Raw genomic sequence first — 19,650 nt, 5'->3', positions numbered from 1 at the left:
CTCAAAGTAATTGTTAGTGTCTACTAACAGGGTAACATTCGCTGGAAAGAATAAAATATCTCCAGAGCCATCCTTATTAAGCTAAACTTAACAAGAATTTGCACCCAACAGCGGCTGTTCGAGTCACTAATGAAAGTCCCCTTGACCTGGAGACATGCCAACCGGTGCTGATGAGCGGTTTATCGGCTGTCTCCTGGACGAGCTCTTCCCTGTTTTCCTAGAGGTGCAAATGGTCCTGTCGTCTCCTCACTGCCAACATTTCTTTCCCGCACGCCGCTGCTCTTTTTGCCCAAAGGTCTCAAAAGCCCCCATAAAAGCTAAAATCTCCTCTCAAAATAAAAGCCCCTATAAAAGCTAAAATCTCCTCTCAAAATAAAAAACTGAAGAGAGGTACAGCATTGAAAAGCCCAGTCACTTGGAGACACAGTGAGTAAAACATTTCCCCAGGCGGTGGTGGCGCATGCCTTTAATTCCAGCATTCGGGAGGCAGAGGCAGGCGGATCTCTGTGAGCTCGAGGGCAGCCTGGTCTACAAAGCGAGTTTTAGGACATCCAGGAGTGTTACATAGAGAAACCCTGTCTCGTAACCCCCCCCCCCCCATTCTCTCTCTCTCTCTCTCTCATTTATTTTTTTAAATTTTGTTGGTACCAGTAATGTAGTGTCTTCACGGAAGAGGTCACCAGGAGGATCACTATACTTCCGGATCAATTCTAAGATGAGCATGCTCCATGCACTTGAACTTTGGTGGCAGTTCTTGATATGTTCTAAGACTTTAAATGCCAACTACTCAAAGTGGATTCTAACTGAGCGACCTTGGAAAGAACTGTTGATATACAGAGATCTACAGTAAAATTCCCTGTAAGTTTTTAATACTCGAATCATGAGAAGCACTTGAAAGACTGGTGAGCACAAAGGCAAGAGGGTCAGCCTAGTGAGTCAAAACAGCCATCCCCCGGGGGGAGGGGGGTCCTGCCGGAGGCAGCTGAGGAATGTACAAAATTCTAGCTGTCACAACATCAGTAACAAACAATTGAGGAGGCAGCAGCATTTTTTAACCTCAAAAATTTAGTTATCAGCTTTTATTATAAAAATAGTATATTCATACCCCTGTTGGGTTTTACTACAAAATAGAATAGGAGATAGCCGGAGCTCCATAGTAAAGAACATGCACTATTCTTGCCAAGAATCCAAGTTCTACTTCTAGCATCCATATAGTGCAGCTCACAACGGCCTGCAATCCCAGCTTCAGGTGATCTGAAGCTTTGGTCCTCTCTGGGCAGCTGCACCCATGGGCACATACCTGCACATATACACATAATTACAAAGTAATTAAAACACGAAGTAAAATAAACAAACTACTAAAGAACTCAGCGAACTTAAAAAAGTCACCACTGACAGATTTTACTTCCACTGAGAAGATACTAAGTAGATACCTGATAAATAGGGTACACTAGACAGACCCTCCCAGCCCCCCAGAACAGGGACCATAGCTCCAGGAAAGCAGGATCTTAACTGTTGTCTCGTTCTTACAATACTCAACTAACTAGCTAACTTATGGAATAAATATCACTTCTTAGTTGGAGAAATTACAATTATTTATTCATCTTTGACCTGTCTGATTGCAAATACTTATTTGTATAATACGAAGCATACACGTTTTTAAGACAGGATAAACCCAGATGAGTAAATGTATAATCTCAATCCTCAACCCTCCCCTACTCAGTCCTAGGGTACCTGGCTAAGTCCCATGACATTGAAACTGATCAGCTAATACCTATAAGACAAAGAAATTCAAAACAGAACTAAGGCTAGAAAAATGGTACATAATTTCTTTTCTATTGGTGAGAAGTAAAGGTTAGATAAAATACAATAGGTGGAAATTCTACAACAGAATAAAATGTTTCAAGGGAAGTCATAAGCTCTACATTATAAAAAATTCATATTTAAACAATAAGCAATAAGAAAAACTGTTTTGTAAAAGTAGTCTAGATAGAAGTGGAGGAAGGGAGGTATAGAAGGAGAAAGAGAAATTATTTCTGCCTATTAAGGAATCAAAATGAGGCAAACATTTACAATGTCTGCAACAATATTCAAGAACCAGACATGTAAGCAAGAAAGAAAATCATTGGATTAGCAATGTTTATATACTGATATTTCCCCCACAATTTCTTTAAAATTCCATCAAAAAAAATTCCATCTATCTGTCTGGCACAATACTTTGCTGCTAATTAATCATCATTTAGGAGGTATTCATAAAGTAAAAGAACAACAATATTTCAACAAATTTAGATTTTCATGTTTTAACCACAAATAAGCATTGTTAGGTTAATGCTACATTAGAGCCCTTAGAATGAATAAAATAAATGTTTGTATTCTGATGAGGAAATATGCTCTGGGGTAATGCTCTTGTACACTGTAAAGATTTCTTACTCATATTGGTTTAATAAAATGCTGATTGGCTGGTAGTCAGTCAGGAAGTATAACCAGGGCAACCAGACTAGGAAAATTCTGGGAAGAGGAAAGGCAGAAAAGCAGAAGAAGCAAGATGAGAACACTTTACTGATGGCTAAACATATACAAGAATTGTGGGTTAATTTAAGTTGTAAGAGCTAGTTAATAATAAGTCTGAGCTAATAGGCCAAACAGCTTATAATTAATATAAAGCCTCTGTGTGTTTCTTTGCGACCAAATGGCTGCAGGACTGGGAGGAACAAAAACTTCTGTCTATAGAAATACTTCAGATGGAACTGAAATTGTTGTATGGACTTATCTAAACTTAATACTGTTTCTTTGTTTTTAATATCATTTAGGTATCTTCTTAGAGTATTGTCAGGTAGTGGTTTCCTCTGAATTGAAACTTTCTGTCCTCCTGGGAGGAGATAGTTTTGTGAGACTCAGAAAGCTAACAGAGCATACAAGTCTCAGCAAGTTGCAAGAGATGCTCCCCCTCCTTATAAAAACAGTGGGCCACAGTCAGGTAAAGGAGACTCCCTTCAGAGGAAATGACTGCACGTCTACAGTGAACTCTAGCACGGAGCTTTCAAGATCACAGTGGAGCAGACTTTTCTGTGATACAGCTCCCTCTGAGTCACAAATGCCTGGAAGCAACTCCAGTAAACTCACTGATACACTGCTTTAAGCATGACTTGGGTGGAATCCCTTCTTGTGTGTGACTGATGACCTGTCCTGCGGTCAATGTTTGTTCAAGTCACACCAAGCAAAGGCACACAACAAAACTGGTACTCAAACAGGGACTACCAGGATCTATGAGAGTTGTGGGAAGGGCAGTTACACAGCCTTTGCAATGGGTGGGAGAACCACAACTGGGTCTGATCTCTCAGGCTGATTCTGAAATGACTACCTCTCTCCAAGCGGTGTGGGATAGTGGCTTCCCTCCCAGAGCAGGAGGTCCATGCCCCTGAAATGGGTGATAAGACCTGCAACCATAGCAAAGCCATCCTAGAGGTGAGTTCCCTGAGGGGGAATCCACAGTATCTGTCTTCCTCCACTGAATGGTGTGACATACTTCCTTGATGAGTAGGATCTCTTATGAGGATGGGGGATGCTCCCTAAATGGCTGGTAAACACAATATACTGCAATGTCTTAAAGTGGCACAAATAGACCAGGATCGTAAGCAGGCTGTTGCCTGGGCATTGCTTTGGGCATAGAACAGGTAACTGACTCTCAGTTGTTTACTTAGAAAGAACCTGCCCATGAAAGAGAGAAATTACAATGAAAAAAGACACAGGTGCCAAAAATGAAAGATGGAATGGATGTCTTCGCTTGTAGCTGGCAGAATGCAAAGCAAAATGAGAACTTAGAACAAGCTTTTCCTGGGATCTAAACATGGAACCCATAGTAAGTTAGGGAAAATATGCCAATTAAAAAGGGAAAGAATGAGGTAGAAGTCATCAGACACACCCCTAGGTCCAAGCTTTAACGAAGAGAACAAGAAAATACTCAATTCAGTCTGCAGAAGGTCTAGTACAGCAAAATGACAGGCAAGGAACATTCTGCTTCTAAACTGCTTGGGGTGTAAAACTCTGAAGTAATGGAGGAGTCACCCACAGCCTGCTTCATAAGGCTGCGGGGCATGGAACTGGATGACATCCACCTGAATACCAGGGCAGCAGAGAAACTGAGTGATCCAATGACCACGCCTCCTGGAGACTAGGGATGCATGAGCCAAGGAAGTGAGAAAGTCAAGCCCTAATAGACTGGCTGACCTGAGACACCTGGTATCTTCAGTTTCCCATGAATCTCATCATCAATATTAGATCCTTTAAGGCCCAGAAAGCTAAAAAGAAAAAACTTATTGAGCTAGTGAAGTTACAAGATCCACAAGGTCAAGGTCACAAAAGCAGCAAACAATTGCTTATGGTTGCCAGGCTCCACTGTTAGATGGATGTCCTTCCAGCCTCTATTTCTAATGATCAAGAGACAGAAAAAAGATAACACTGTACAGTGAGATTCCCTGTAGGTCACTTGTGAATGCAGACTTGAGGGGATTTTGGAAGTCACTCTAAGAGGAGGAAGAAACTCGTTCCCCTGGTGTGACCACAGGCTGTATGGGAACACTAGGAGAAGGCTTTTGTGAATCTTCACTCATACTGGGATGGAGTTTTCTGTGATGCAGCTGTCACTGAGTCACCCGTGCTCTTGTAAGTCACTCCGGTAAATCTAAGGGCCGCAGATCACAACTTGGTTGTAATTGTTTGTTTGCTCTGTAGTCAGTTCCCTATCTAGGGTGAGCAGATATTTGCTCTTATAAAACCCACACAACAGCTGTTTCCATCGAATAATTCCCTGATATCCCAGAGCACAAAGGAGTGTGGGGGACCCGACAAATTCAACATTTAAATATTTCTGTACATTCATGCAACTGGAAACAAGTATTTGATCATATTCCGACACTGGTATTTGTCAGTTAAAGTGAGGCTAGTATAACAAACTCAATCCAGTTACCTAAGATTCTAGACTACATTTAGGTCATAGCTAAACTCTCTGTTCTTTCTTCCAGTTGGACTTTGCTAGTCCTCAGGGAGGAAACATTCAGAAATTAGGCTAGACAAAGAAGTGGACCCAAGCGGGCTGTCTGTCTATAGATAGATGGTGCCAAAAAATAAGACCAATGAGCTACTTAGCTGGTGACTTAAAACAAAAATTAGCCTTGGCTGTATCTACAAGAACCTGCAGCCGATTAAGTGGTGGATCACACACTTTATAATATTATCAGAATACTATCGTTCTGAAACACACTGTAGAGAGCCTCATGGGCACCCATTATAACTATATTATAACAGCTTTGAGCTGTTACCCATTTTATTTAGCATTATGCATTTTTCAAAGGAAATGTATGCCCACACTACATTATTTCCATAGGCTCTACGATTTGGCTGCCCGTCTTATAAGAAAATACTTGGCTGTTTCTACTGTTGAAATTTAGTAACTGGGGAGCATTTTCCTAATTGATCAACTTTCTTAAACCCTAATTAGTGAATATTTGTGATCCTTTCTCAGCTTCAAGCACCAACAATCTTGCAGCACATCCTACTACACTCTCCAGTGGAGTAAAAAGACTGGCCAATATGAAAAGATTTATTCTCGGTTTTATGGACTTGACTTTCCTTGGCTAATTTGCTGCCCATTTTACAATATAATTAAGTAATGGAATAGGTTTCCCCTTTTGTCTCTAAAAGTCAACTATATAGGTTCTTCAGTGTCTTCATGCAACTGCTTACTAACACGACTAGTGTGGATCTTTTGTTAGTTATTACAGAAACAATGGAGGAGAGAAATGAATGCTTCGTTGGCTGCTTTATGGTTGCCATGCTCCATTGTTATATGGATGTCCTTCCAGGCTTTATTTATAATGATGAAGAGATGTTGAAAAAAATAACAGTGAGATTCTCTGCTGGGTCACTTAGGAATGCAGACATATGGGGATTTTGAAAAATCATGCTGAATCTATGGTGCAATTAATACTTGGCAAGAAAACAATAAGAGCTTAATATTTTGCTTTTCAATAACAGGACTTTCCTATATGAGGAAACACGCATACCTAACATGACTTTTTCTAAGTATTCTCTTTAATATATAAAGCCTTTTATAGACAATATTTCTTTGTTTCTTTCTCTCATAAGGTTTAGATTATGGCTAATATCTCATGACACCCAAAGTAATACTCCAACAGATATTAAAGCATTTTTTCAGCCACTTATTCTATAAAATATTAATTGCAAGCCTGTGCATGTACTGTCTACATTGGGGATTGGGTATGAGAGCTTCTGCTCAGGTCTAAGTCAATAATAGATACCACGCCGAGCATCAATCATCACCTTTGGCCCCATCAGCACAGACTACCTGAAGGTGAAGACTTTAAAACTAGACCTTTAAGGACCCAGGACTTGAGCAACACTTACCAAGGAAGGACAGGTTTTTCTTCAGAAGCAAGTCTCTCAGCAGGACTTCATGCTCATAGCCAATAGCACCAGACATTTCAGTTAAGGAGGGAACACAACCGAAGGGCTGAACTATCAGGAAAATTCTAATACCAAGCCTTTGTGTTGAGATGAAATAGAGAATTATGGTAATTATACAAGGATTTCCTACTCAGCTCATACCTCTGAGGAAGGAATTTCTAGGTGCCTTCTTCCCTCATTTAAATAAGTCAGCAGAATTTTTCTATAACACTGGCAGACAATAACTTATAAAGCACTATGATTTTAATTTCTTCTAAAAAGAGGGGAGCCACTTAAAATATCCATTAATTTGTATTTTTTAAAAAACAACCCTCCAATTCAATTTAGTACATATTAACTCAACACTCACTAAGTACAAGAAAGAACAGTAACTAACCAATCTTTGCCCTAAAAGTTTCCAATCTTAGAGTCTTAGAAATCTGTGAGATCTGTTTGCCAGTCATCAGCACCTGCCTGACTTCCAGGGGGTACAAAGGCTGTTGTATGTGTGCACGTGTGTATGTGTGCGCGTGCACACACATGCACATGAACAAATACAAATGCATATGATCTGATGTACACAGGAACATACAAAGTGTTCCAATGCTTTCTCCACGGCAGACATCATATCAAGTGATTTAAGTATGTTATTCCGTCTTCACAAGTAGAAAAGTCTTGTTTTTCTATCAGGTGGGGAAAGGGATCAGAAGAAAGCACACAAAGCCAGTTAGCATATGGGAAAGCCAAGGATGAGGGATAGTGGTATAGTGTTTGCCTAGCACTCCTGAAAACCTAATTCTATCTCTAGCAATGAAGAAAAACAAACAGGTAAAGGCAGGAAAGAGCTCTATCCAAGGCCTGTGTTTGATCTTACACTTTTCCAAAAGCAGCAGAATTATATACTACAGGCTACTAGTCAATGCTTCCTAAAGACCACATATGCTTCATGCTAAATCTTTAAGAATTTAGCTAAGTGTATAGCCTAAACCTTTATACTAAACACCTGAGATCTTATTTGAATCTTCACAACTCAAAGAGTAGATAATCTTAGTCCCATTTCTCAGTCACGTAAAGTAAGGTTCACCCAACCCCACAACATCAAGATGGCTGAACAACTCCTTGACTTACCAGAGACGGTTACTGTCATCATGCACCAGCAACTCATATATCACTAGTTAAAAAAAAATCCTAGAAAGTTACCCTCTCCTTTATCAGTGGGTTACAGGTGACTGTCTTTTAAATCCACTAATTCAAGAACCACAGTCAACTTTTGTCCACCTTCAAAATAAGGCCAAAGTCAGCATTGCTGCTGCGCCCTGTTTGTTTTTCTCTTCCAATGCACATGACTGCATGTACTTAATTTTTACCTAGATATAAAATAAAGAAAAACTTTAAATCGTGGAATTTTGCACGTTTTCTAAGTCCATTGAGATATTTGATGGGAAAGTCTCAATTGTCTCTCATTACCAGGGTTTCCCACATTTTGAAACTAAATTATTTACTTCTTTCCACACAAATGTGCTCTCACTTTTATGGCTGTAAATTATTTACATCTAAAATGTTGAATCATGAAACTGAGGTTACTGATGGCACAGGAATGAAACCCACAGCCCCCATACTTCCTGAGTCATCTCCCCCCCCCCCCCCGCTTTTCTATTAGTCCTTTGTCTAATCGCTGTGGCCTAGAGCCCCACTTTGGAAACTTGAAGAGGCTGCTTCTTCATGGAGTTTGCTTGGTGGATATGAGATGCAGAAGCAAAGGTATGGAGGTGGCGGGGGCACATATACGAAAGAAAATAAAGAAACAGATAGATAAATAAATAAATACAGCAGGTACCAAAAGAAAAATAAAGCACCCTGATAATATTTCCTCTTTACCACTGCGATTGGTGTGTCATTTTAGTAAGTGACCAATTTACTTTATTTTCTGAACATGAACGCCTACATGTAAGGCTTTCATAATGGAGAAAGGAAGTTTTGCATCTATTCTGTTTACCACGTGTGTGCTTCCTTTGTAAGAAACTGATGTACTTTGGTGAGGGTAAGCAAGTCAAACAAACACTGCCTGAATTATTATTAGGACCACACAGAAAAACATTTCTCACTTCTAAAGAAAACCAACAATTGCTTCCCGTATGAAATAAAACAATTCCTGTTGATCAGAATAGGACACATCTTTGCAAGCGTACTTACAGCATGTGAAACCGACACCACTTCGGTGCAAAGACACGATCAGTCTTTCCACAAACTCCCCATCCTGCTTTATTTTGCATAGCTACTACAATCAACAATTTCAAATTGTGAAAAGGTATACTTCTTGATTATGCTTCGTTTGATATAGATATAAAAATGCAAGGTCAACAAAATAAAGTTTATAAAAGCAGTATTTTTTTTCTGGTAATAAGCATAATGGAATTGCAAAAATTAGAATCTAGTCAGAGAATACAATTTATATACATATCATTATATTTATCAATTGAAATTATAAAGTCCATTAAATCCTACTGACAATACACAGCCAAAAGAGAATGTGAATGATGGCAAAAATATATACATGTATACAAGGAAAATATTCCAGACAGAATTTATAATGCTCCATAAGCAGAAACACTTAGACGCTGTCTATAAGGATACCTATTATTGATGTATGGTAGTGACCATCGGGCAAAACTTGTAAATAACCTCACAAGCCATTTTCTTCGCCAGCAATACAGCAATCTAGTTTCCCGTAAGCGTCTCAACTATTACTGAAAAATAGCCTCCTGGCATTTACAAAGCAGTTGACTTCATACTTTAGTCCATGCATATATAATTAGAGAGTTATATTTAAAATCAATATGCAATCCTTCAAAAGACATTATGCTTTTAAAACCTTAACTTTAAATTGATTTTTAACTATTTTATGTGCTTTGAAATTAGCATGTAATTCAGCCCTAGACACTCTGAGATGGTGTCAATTGTTATATAAATGTGCTGAAGTTTATCACTGAGGTAATGTGAGGTTGGTGCTCCTACAACTTTTAACACTACCATTAATCTCACACTGAAAATAGAAGCATAGTTATACTTTAGTCTAATAAAAAAGCCAGCTTTTGATAATACCATGGTTTGGTGCATGTTAGTTAGGGGACCAGATCAGAGAATGCACATGTAAAAAGCTATGTCCTAATTAGTTACTCAGTATTCTTGCAAGAGGGCTCTGCTCAAAGATCACGCCAAATCCTAACTGTGTCTTTAGGAAAGAAAGTAATTTTCTTTGCAAAAAACTTGAGCTAGGTGTGACAATACACAGTCACAATCCCAGCACAAAGGAAATGAAGGGAAGAGGATTGGGAGCGTAAGACCAGTGTGGACAATATAACAAAACCATGTCTCAAATAATGTTTTTGTCTCTAAGCCTTTGTGAAACTAGAAGGTTATAAATAAGGTATACACATGTGCAAACATATATATGCACACACAGAGATATAAACACATATTTGTGCATGTGACTATGAATACACACATATATATGGATATGCACAAGCATATATGTGCACGTGTGAAGATGCGTGTACACACAACTAGCTTGCAAGAGAATCCAACAAAAATTTGGACTGGTTTTCACTGAGACACTGCTGGCCCCTGTACCATCCCTGCTATCAAAATCTAGCCCAGGAAGACTGTGTTTTTAAAGTGATTTCCACCAAAAATTATGAGTGTTGTTTAAGAAAGCACCCTTTCCCCTAAAGTGTTATCCAAATTCTCACTTTCATGCCATTTTGTTTATCAATAATCTCTACTGAAATCATTCCCATTCACCGAGCCTAATTTTAAGAAGGAAGCATAAGTCCTCGGGCACCTCAGTGGCTTTAAGAATGAATGACTGGATATATCTGCTCTCACAGCCTTCAAGTCGGTCCCAAGGGAAAAATCAACACAGTCTCTTTAAAACTATTTATTAGGAGCCCAAATGACAGTACAGATTGCAGTAAGTATTAAAGCAAGGAGAATCTACTGCCCTTTAAAATGTGGTGGTCGGTCTCTGGTGGCATTTGAATAACATCAGCCTTTAATTCTACATTCAAAATGTATTCCAGAACACTCAACTGAATTTGGCTCGTGTTCAATGGAACTTTGTTATATTTTAAAAAATGGCCACTGGGATGGTTAGATACATTCCAAGACAGTGTGTTACCTGCCTAATGACTCTGCACCTTCAAACTCATTGAAAACCAAGCAGTTTGAAATAAGCAGGCGGATGGGCATCGGCTGAACTGACACCTTCCTAGGGCCTAGCTGATCTCTCCTAAGCGGCAGAAAAGAATGGTCCGCAGTGACCCTCCAGTTGATGGAATGTAAAATAGGAGAGTATGAAATGTGTTTTGTGAAGCAGAACTTTATGTCAGGTTAAAGCTAGACACATCTCCTCCACCGAGTCTAAGCTCGTCAATTGTGCACCTAAAATTTTATGGGGAAGGATACTGCTTGATGCAGTCCACCAGCGGTCCGTAGCAGCAGTCGTTCACAATGCACTGCGGACAAATAAGAGACGGGTTACAGGCTGGGGTGACTACGGCACCACCAAAGCAAACATTCTAAAGCAGTCATTACTCCCCCCAATACCCAAAGAAAGCTATCAAAAGGCGATTCAGATTTAATCACAGAAAACAAAAATTGCATGCCTTTTATTTACTATAAAAGCAAGCTATTAAAAAAGTAAAAATGCTCTCCCTGAAAATACTGCATTGCCATTTATGGTGCGCCCTGACCTCAGTGATCGTTTATGATGACAGTAATTAAATGAGGTTTAAAATCCTCTACTTGGCCAGGCAGATAAGAGCATCGTCTCTGAAAACAGCTGCGATTAATACCTGATAGACCTGGTTGGCTAGAACTCCATCTGGAATCTGAGAAGGGTCCCGTAGCATATTATTGATAGCAGACTTGGAGGCTGTGGAGGAAAAGGAGGAACTATTAGCAGACAGTCGACACGCTTTTGTGTAAGGTGACGTGAGAAGTGACATACACCGAAGGACACACAGAGCACGCACAGGAAAACAGCACCGATTCTCATCATTTCCCTGAGATCCTCATCGAAGAGAACCTTCTAATTAGACCACTTTTGCCAAGTATTTGTAACTACATTGCCAGATTTGACAGTGACCTGATTTTTTTCCAAGGTAAATTAACAAGTGTCTATGCATATGTCTATTTGCAGACTAATCAGCTTGGGAAAAGCCAACTTTGGGGAAAAAACCAACAGCAATAACCAGAAAAGATTTAACTTTTACAGGTAGAGATCTTATTCCCAAGAACCTGGACACATACAAGTTAGCTAGGTCAGGCCAGACTCACAGGCTTCACTAATGCCAATATAAACATTTCTCAAAACTAAATCTGTCCAAAGTCATTCCCATCAAGTGCCAAGAGTTGTTGTGTCCACTTAACAGGTGAGGAATATAAGAACTACAGGTTAGACAGGTTTATAACTGTGAGAATCTGAAATGAGGGAAAAATGTGTGTGTGTGTGTTATGTTCTTGTATCCACTATTCACAGGACCCCTGACAGAGACCATATTCTATAGATGTTCAATTTTCTGTATATAATGTACCCCACAATCTGACATATACTCTGTCTTTAGATTACTTGTGATCTAACTCAATACAAATGGCATGCAAATCATTGTTATACTGTCGTTACTGAATAAGAAAGGTCTGCATGTGTTGAATACAGATACAACTTTCTCCCATGCATTTCCTATTAGTAGTTGGTTGAGTCCAATGTATGGTACTTATGAATATAGAAAGTCTGTCATCTGGGGAGGGGAAGATGGATAGGAAGTAAATAGATTTTATATGTAAACAATTTTCCACCCCAAATATGTCTCATCCACCTGCAAACTAGTCTGAAATACCATGTTAGAAGAAAGGTAGAATGGAAAGCTTCAAGAAAAGGGTGTATGTGCTCTGCAAAGATAGGAAAGCTACGTAGAACATCCTGGTCATGCTTAGCTCCTGGCGCATATCAGTTCTGTCAGAATCCTCCTGTGGAATCAACCTCAAATATTTAGTAAGATGGCTTAGGTCATGGACGGCTTGAATGCCTCTTGTACAATGATCTAGTTAAGGAAGTTAGTAAAGGTCATAGCTGTGTGCCATCATAGCACCTGGATAATTTGAAACTTCGTTTATACTATCAGGTTCTCTATAAATTTCAGTGGCCCTGGAACACTGGCAGACATGAGATATGGTAGTCAACACTGTGGAAAGAAATAAGACCGCTAGCTACATGATTGCATGCTTATAGCATCACTGATACATGTAACGGAAATTTGCAAACACATCTTTGCACCACTAATGAGGAGAGCACATATGGAATCTCAAAAGAGCACCACTAGCTGTCTTACCCGGTCCTGCCTTACCACCAGCTCTGCAAACTAGCAAACAGTGTGGCCCCTTGCATTCAGTGACTTCATCTCTAGGAAGTGATGCTATTATTTGAGTTGACTGCTCTAAAGAGTTCTCATGTGAGTCTCTTGAGAAAACAGCTGCCACATCATTTTGTTAAAGTTCAAGTAGTAGTCTGAACCAAATGAGACTTAGACATTCACTGTGTTTTATAAACTTGGGCTATACTCAATTATTTTTGACAGAAATTACCACGGATAAGTGGTACGGATACTGAGAATATGAAACAGTAACCCATCACCTTACTTAGGAACAGATGATGTGGCAAGAGAACTAAGAAGACAATAATGTGCCTGGTGAACCTGCCCACTTTCCCTAGCATAATTCGAAAGCCTAGCCAGATGGTGGAGATCAAAGCAGTTGTTCACATGTGTGGTCGCCTTCTCTGGGAATACTTCCTTTGGTCTGCCACTCATTCGCAGATGCGAATGGCACGTGTATCCTTCTATGTTACCCAGGGAAACAGCAGCCTTCTCTGTGCACACCTGGTCATGAGGTGCAAAGGTGTTGCAATGTAAATTCATGCCCATGTAAAGAAAACAGTGTTTATAGGCAAGTGTGACCCAAAGTGCTAGCCAGTGGAAAATTACTGACCTCTTAACAAATTGCATGCAAGTCCACTGATCAAATGAATTTTAAAAGCTCTTTTTCAACAAGAGAGTCAACGTCCCATGATCTGAGAAATGTAGGTCATTTATTTTGAGGGGAAAAAAGAATGTCAAATAAAGAAGTAATGGCTTTAATTTCATCATAATATAAACCTTTGAAAGGTGCACTTCTCAGTGTTCAGTACCATAGTCTACAAACTTTCTAAAAAACATCAGCTGAGGGTTAGGGAGATAGCTTAGTGGTTAAAGTGCTTTCCATGCAAGTTCAAAGGCCAGAGTTTGGATATCAGAACCCACGGAAATGTCTATTGAGTATGGTGGCCTTGCACAATGCTCTGAAGGCGGAAACAGGAGACCCTCAGAATGAAGGGGCTAACAAGACTAGCCAGGCCAGATTGGTGAACACTAGGTTTAACTAAAAGACCTGTGAACAAAGTGGAAGAACAATTGAAGATGATCTCCAACTTCAAGGTGGGGCTTTCACACATGTATGTGAAAACAGAAGAAAATAGGCACTTTAATATGTTGAAGAAAACATTACAAAAACAAAGAACAAAAAAAGAGTTAGCTGATTTTAATTAAACTGTAAAACTTGCAAATTGAGGTATACTAATAGGGGCAAGGCATCCCAACCCCTAAACCTAAGGTTCAAGGAACACTGTGGAAGAGGAGGTGGAAAGACTGTAAGAGTTAGACAAACAAGATGCCTGCTGTGCTACAGTGCTCTCTAGACGTGACAAGGATGCTGTACCCATGACATCTCAGTAGTATGGCTGCCCAAAGAAGACCTACATAGCAGTCACACATGCCAACACAGAGCAGTGAATTTCTGAAGGCCACACCCCTAGATGAAGAACTCCAGGCAGTCAATGACTACTGAGTGAGAAAGAACCAGTTTTCTCCAGGCGAGCCCCTTCATAGGCTTTCTAATTCTATTGTGGTCAGCTCTATACATGTGTCCACAGGAGCAGCACTAACTAGGCACAGTGTGGGCCTCCAGACTTTTTAACCATGGAGACAGAAAGCCTCTCCCACTTCCTAATGCCTTGCACTGCAGTAGATACATCTCTCCTTTCTAGGAAGAAGGCACAAAATAAGAATTCAAGCCACTTGGAGGCATGGCCACATGAACAGCAGAGGGCAAGCATTGGATAAAGCATGCCATAAGAGATGGCAGTAATGTTTTGACTGAAGCAGAATGCTCAAGACTGAATTTGTTCATTATAGAATGCTTCTAACATACGCAATGTACAAAATCAGTATAACAAATACTGACAGTACCATCAGTCTTCCCCACTACATCTGCAAGATGAACTATTCTCAGAGAACAGAGATAGGAATTTACAACACAGCTTGACCTTTTGCCAATTTAACAGAATAATGATATTAGATTCACACCTAGGTACGTGGTCACCATAACCTTGAATTTTTGCTCAGATTTAAAGTATAGATATGTGTTCCCTCCTGTGGAGTAAGGCTTAATTTCAACCAGAAAATGGTTGGTTAGCACCCTAACATCCAAGCCACTATTGCGCCCATGAGCTTTTCTTGCCAGGCTTATCACTACTATAGTTACAGAGTTGAGAACTGCATAAATTAAGACCCTTGATGACCTCTTCTCCCCAGCAACCCACATAGCACCTTCTGGTGCTATGAAAGCTAACCACCAGGGAGGAAACTTCCTGGTTAGTACCAACGTGAATCTTCCATGTCCATGACCAATGTAATTACTTTCCCTTATGGGTTCCCATACACACACACTTCACACACACACACACACACACACACACACACACACACACACACACACACGGGCAGTTGTCTTCCATTTTAGAGGAAAGCAGAGTGGTAAAGAGCTCTACTACTGAGATATATCCTTAGTACTTTCTACTTTTTCAAACAGTTGATTCTTAGTTCTTTAGCTTTATCAACCATTTGTCAATTTGTTTTTCAGCTTCTTGAATCCTCTTTTCCATTCCCTTAGTTTGGGTTCTCTGTAGTAAACAAACATTAAGTTTGGACGCTGTGTAATGGAAAGTGGTAACCACATAGAAGAGAGGATGAATGACAAAGGCAGAAAGAGGAGATGACTATCTGGAAGACAAGTTCATGTACATTGGAAGCTCTGGTGATGGAGCCTATTTGGCTACTCCTGCGGACCACAATGCTGTAAGATGACCAGGATGCACCAGATGACCAGGTGTTTCTCCTTTGTGTGAGGTCTCAATTGAGACTGAGCTCCTAGACAAGAAAGCATAAATGCCAGCCAGTATTTAATCTTTTCTTCAAAGGCTGGGTTTGAGGCCTTTGAACATCAAGGTTAGGGAGCTCCCAAGCTACATCTCTATAGGGACTGACCTGTCAGTGCCTCTCCTAGAAAACTGCAATTCTGCTTGTGTCCTTAGAAGCTACACATCTTTATAGCTGGGGATGTTCCCCCATGTGGCAGGCTTTAGCCCATCGGTTTCCTCACTATATACAAGCGATGCCTAATGAAGCTGGATATCATCTGACAACTGAACCCTACAGGACAAATCAAATTCTGTTCTCTGTCTAGTATGTAATCAATAAGAAACTTAAAAGTCGACAAATATGAAAGTAGCATGTACGGAAAAGAAGACATCTCCAAAGAATGGCTATTCCTGGTCATCAGAACCATGTCTCTGGCAACTTACAGCTTCAGGACCACTGTACACCTTCAACTTGAGCCCACCAAATATCCCAACAGCTATTTTTTAAGCATCTGCCTAAGCCATGATTTTTACATAATCCTCCCCAAACTCCAACATACAGCCTCCAAACTATAATTTTTTCTTCTCATCTTTTCCCTGGCTCAAACTTCGAAATTCAGTTCAATTCTTACCTCCTCTGTTCAAGCCATTCTTGTTTTTATAACCTGCATGTATTCTTCATAACAGACTGGAAAGGACTCCTATTGTCTAGCATTTTTTTGTTATTTGTCAACTGTACAAAAGAGATCGATCAGAATGCTATGATTTAAAATCATGTCCCACTTAAAAAATTTCAAGAAAATGGAAATTTTAGACTACTATAGTTACTACTGCTGTCTTTAAGTATCTAAGTACTCACAGAGGCTAACATTCTCAACCTGACAAAATTTCAAATCACCTAAAAGACAAATCAGTGGACATGTCTGAGAAGAAATTTCTAGGTTGGGTTAATTGAGGTGAGAAGCCCTGCCCTAAAGATGGATGGCACCATGCCATGTGCTGAGATCCAACCTGAACAAAAAGGAGAAGGTGAATGGAGTGTTCATCCATGTCTTAGGCTCAGGCCTGTGGATGCAATGACCAGCTACTGCATATTCCTGCTGCCAAGACTTCTCTGTCATGAAGAACAGCAGTTGCCCGTGAGTCAATCGACATCTCTTCTCTTGTCAGGCCTTTTGTCACAGCAATGAGAAAATAACTAATACAGGGCTTTTATACATAAGAAGAATTCATGTCATCATAGGTCCCCAGATGATAAGGAAAAGTCTCTCAAGTTTATTGCTACTTATGAAACCTCAAGTTTTCAGATATTTAAGCTTAGAATTACAAAGCTCTAAATTCCTAAATTTGATGTTCAATTTATTCACATTAAAAACTTAAGATGTTTAAAGGCTTTGGCAATTTCATACATGCATGCAATGCATTCTAACTGTTCTTTCCTCCTACCCTTTTATATGCCCTTCTGTCCCTATCAACTCCACCCCCACAGTCTCTTCCCTAGACTCTTAGCTTTTAGCTTTGTTTTGTGACCCATTCAGTATGACTAGGGCCAGCTATGTTGCCACTGAATTGAAGACTGGTGGCGTGTGGAAACAACTGAAAGGAATGAGTTCAGCAGGCAGGTGTATGCCCCCCGCCCAGCCACAGAGTCCTTCCTCCATCCATGTCTGACTGTCAATGGATTCATTCTTGTAGACCAGGCGTAGGCAACCACAGCTTCTTTGAGTTCCTGACTGTAATGACTGCACCCTGCTCGGAAGATGGAACACTGCAGCTCCTTTCTTTATGTTCTGGCTCTATTCTTTCTGCTCCCTCCTTTTCATTGTCCCCTAAGCAGTAGAGGGCAGTATAAATGTCTCCTTTGGGGCTGAGCCCTCATCTGTCACTTATTCTCAGTACATTGTGCAGTCCCAGGTCTTCCCATTCATCATCATCCCCTGGAGAGAGGTTTCTCTGATTAAGGCTGAGAGTAGAATCTGTCAATACGTATAAACATAAATATTTACAAGGTAATGACTTTATGTCAATTTAGCTAAATGATAGTCAGTACCCCTCCAGGGCCTATGATCTTCCCTGTCATGTGTCCTTTAAATTCGCTCTGTTTTTGTTTGTTTTCCCCATTTATTTGTTCATTCATTCATTTATTTTTAGACAGAAAGTATACAGTACTGGGTACATATTCCCTCCTCTGGAGTGGGCCTCAGAAGTGTTGGTTTAGCCAAAGACCAAGTGCCACTATTGCATAACTAGGCACTTCTTGCTTGACAGATTAATGTCACAGTTTGTAGAGTTCAGAGCTGGGTAAGATCACTAATGTCTTTTCTCCCCCACCAGCTTACATAGCATCTCCTAGGATGAATGTAAACCGGAATTCCTGAATGTGATCTATGAACCAACACCCAAACTTCAGAGACAGACAGGGCTTCAGCTTTCAGACTTGCCTAGAATTCACTATGTACCACAGATTGGTCTTTAACTTGCAGTGATCCTCCTGCCTCATCCTCCCAAATGCTAAGATCATATATTTAACCCACCATACCCAGAAAAGTAAATGTTTCTTAAGCTTAAATGTTTTTAACTACATTTATTCATTTAATGGGGGGGGGCGTCCATGTCATAGTTTGTCTGTGGAAGTCAGAGGTCAACTCAGGGAGTGAGCTCTCTCCCTCCATGTCGTGGGCCATAAGGATCAAATTCACATTAGTAGACTTGATGGCAAGCACCTTTACACACTTAAAAACAAACTAAAAAGCACCAACCATCTAAGAATAATTTTATAATTTTTTAAATTGGCCAGCTCAGTCATACCACTTATGCAACTTAAGATAATATATTACATTTCTCCCTTCCCTTTCCTCCCACCAAACCCTCTCATATACCCCTCCTTGCTCCCCTCCAAATTCAAGGCCTCGTTTTTCCATCAAATATTATTGCATAATATATGTATTTGTATTTACATACATATTCCTAAATATAAACTGTCGAGTCCACATATGACTTACATGTATGTTTTCAGGGCTGATCATGTGCAATGCCACAGATATACGCATCTGATTATATACCACCACTATAAAGAAGGCATGAGTCACAGGGTACTTGATGTGTGGTTTAAAAGCAGAAGTATTTCTCTCAGGTGCTACAAGATAACAATTCAGCCCTTTGCTAAATAAATGAATGAATGAATTACACACTGCCAAAACACATCGCTACTCAAAAATCCTGTCCTATTTGTACTCCCTATTATTAGGGTGAGACATATATATCTCTTACCCATGTGTGGGGGGTACCTGTACATGCATGCACTTGGTTTTTTTTTTCTTTCAAGACAGGGTTTCTCTGTAGCTTTGGAGCCTGTCCTGGAGCTAGCTCTTGTAGACCATGCTGGTCTTGAACTCACAGAGATCCGCCTGCCTCTACCTCCCGAGTGTTGGGATTAAAGGCATGTGCCACCACCACCCGGCACATGCAGGCACTTGTATATGTGGCGGCCAGAAGACAACCTTTGGGTCTTGTTTCTCGGGAGCCATTTACCTTTGTTTTCTGAGACAAAGTCTCACACTGGAGTTCATTATTGAGGGTTGTGTAGCTGGCCAGCACCACCCAGGTATCTGCCTTTCTCTGCTTCCACTGGGCTGGGATTACAAATGCACCGCTACCAAGCTCAGTTTTTTACATTGACTGGTTCTGGAGAATGAACTCAAGGACCATGCTTGCATGGCAAGCAGTTTACTGAGCCCCACAAATTTCCACTTCTAAAAGGGGCAAAAAAAAAAATCCAAAGAATAATAGCAAGCATTTCCTTACAGAGTACGCTGGGTACTACTCTAACTACTGAAGCTAGGGCTAGGTGCGGCTCAGTGGCAGAGTGTTATGACAGCATTCACGGTGTCCTGGGTTCG

At 40.2% G+C, this 19,650-nt stretch overlaps 1 protein-coding gene across 7 annotated transcripts in view; it reads right to left on the bottom strand.

Annotated features, from left to right (window-relative positions):
* Positions 1 to 19,650, bottom strand: part of Cdin1 (CDAN1 interacting nuclease 1) — a 240,042-nt gene that overhangs the window by 129,727 nt on the left and 90,665 nt on the right. For all 7 annotated transcript variants that reach the window (XM_075961757.1, XM_075961754.1, XM_075961758.1 and 4 more), the window contains 3 exons: positions 11,316 to 11,395; positions 10,927 to 10,976; positions 6,424 to 6,491 (listed from right to left, as the gene is read on the bottom strand). In XM_075961757.1, coding sequence (XP_075817872.1) covers positions 6,424 to 6,491; positions 10,927 to 10,976; positions 11,316 to 11,395 — 198 coding nt within the window. The remainder of the gene's footprint in view (positions 1 to 6,423; positions 6,492 to 10,926; positions 10,977 to 11,315; positions 11,396 to 19,650) is intronic.

This window comes from Microtus pennsylvanicus, chromosome 2 (genome assembly GCF_037038515.1).
Source record: "Microtus pennsylvanicus isolate mMicPen1 chromosome 2, mMicPen1.hap1, whole genome shotgun sequence".
Taxonomy (NCBI): domain Eukaryota; kingdom Metazoa; phylum Chordata; class Mammalia; order Rodentia; family Cricetidae; genus Microtus; species Microtus pennsylvanicus.
Note: the sequence above shows the minus strand (reverse complement) of the source record. Positions and strands in the feature narration are given on the sequence as shown.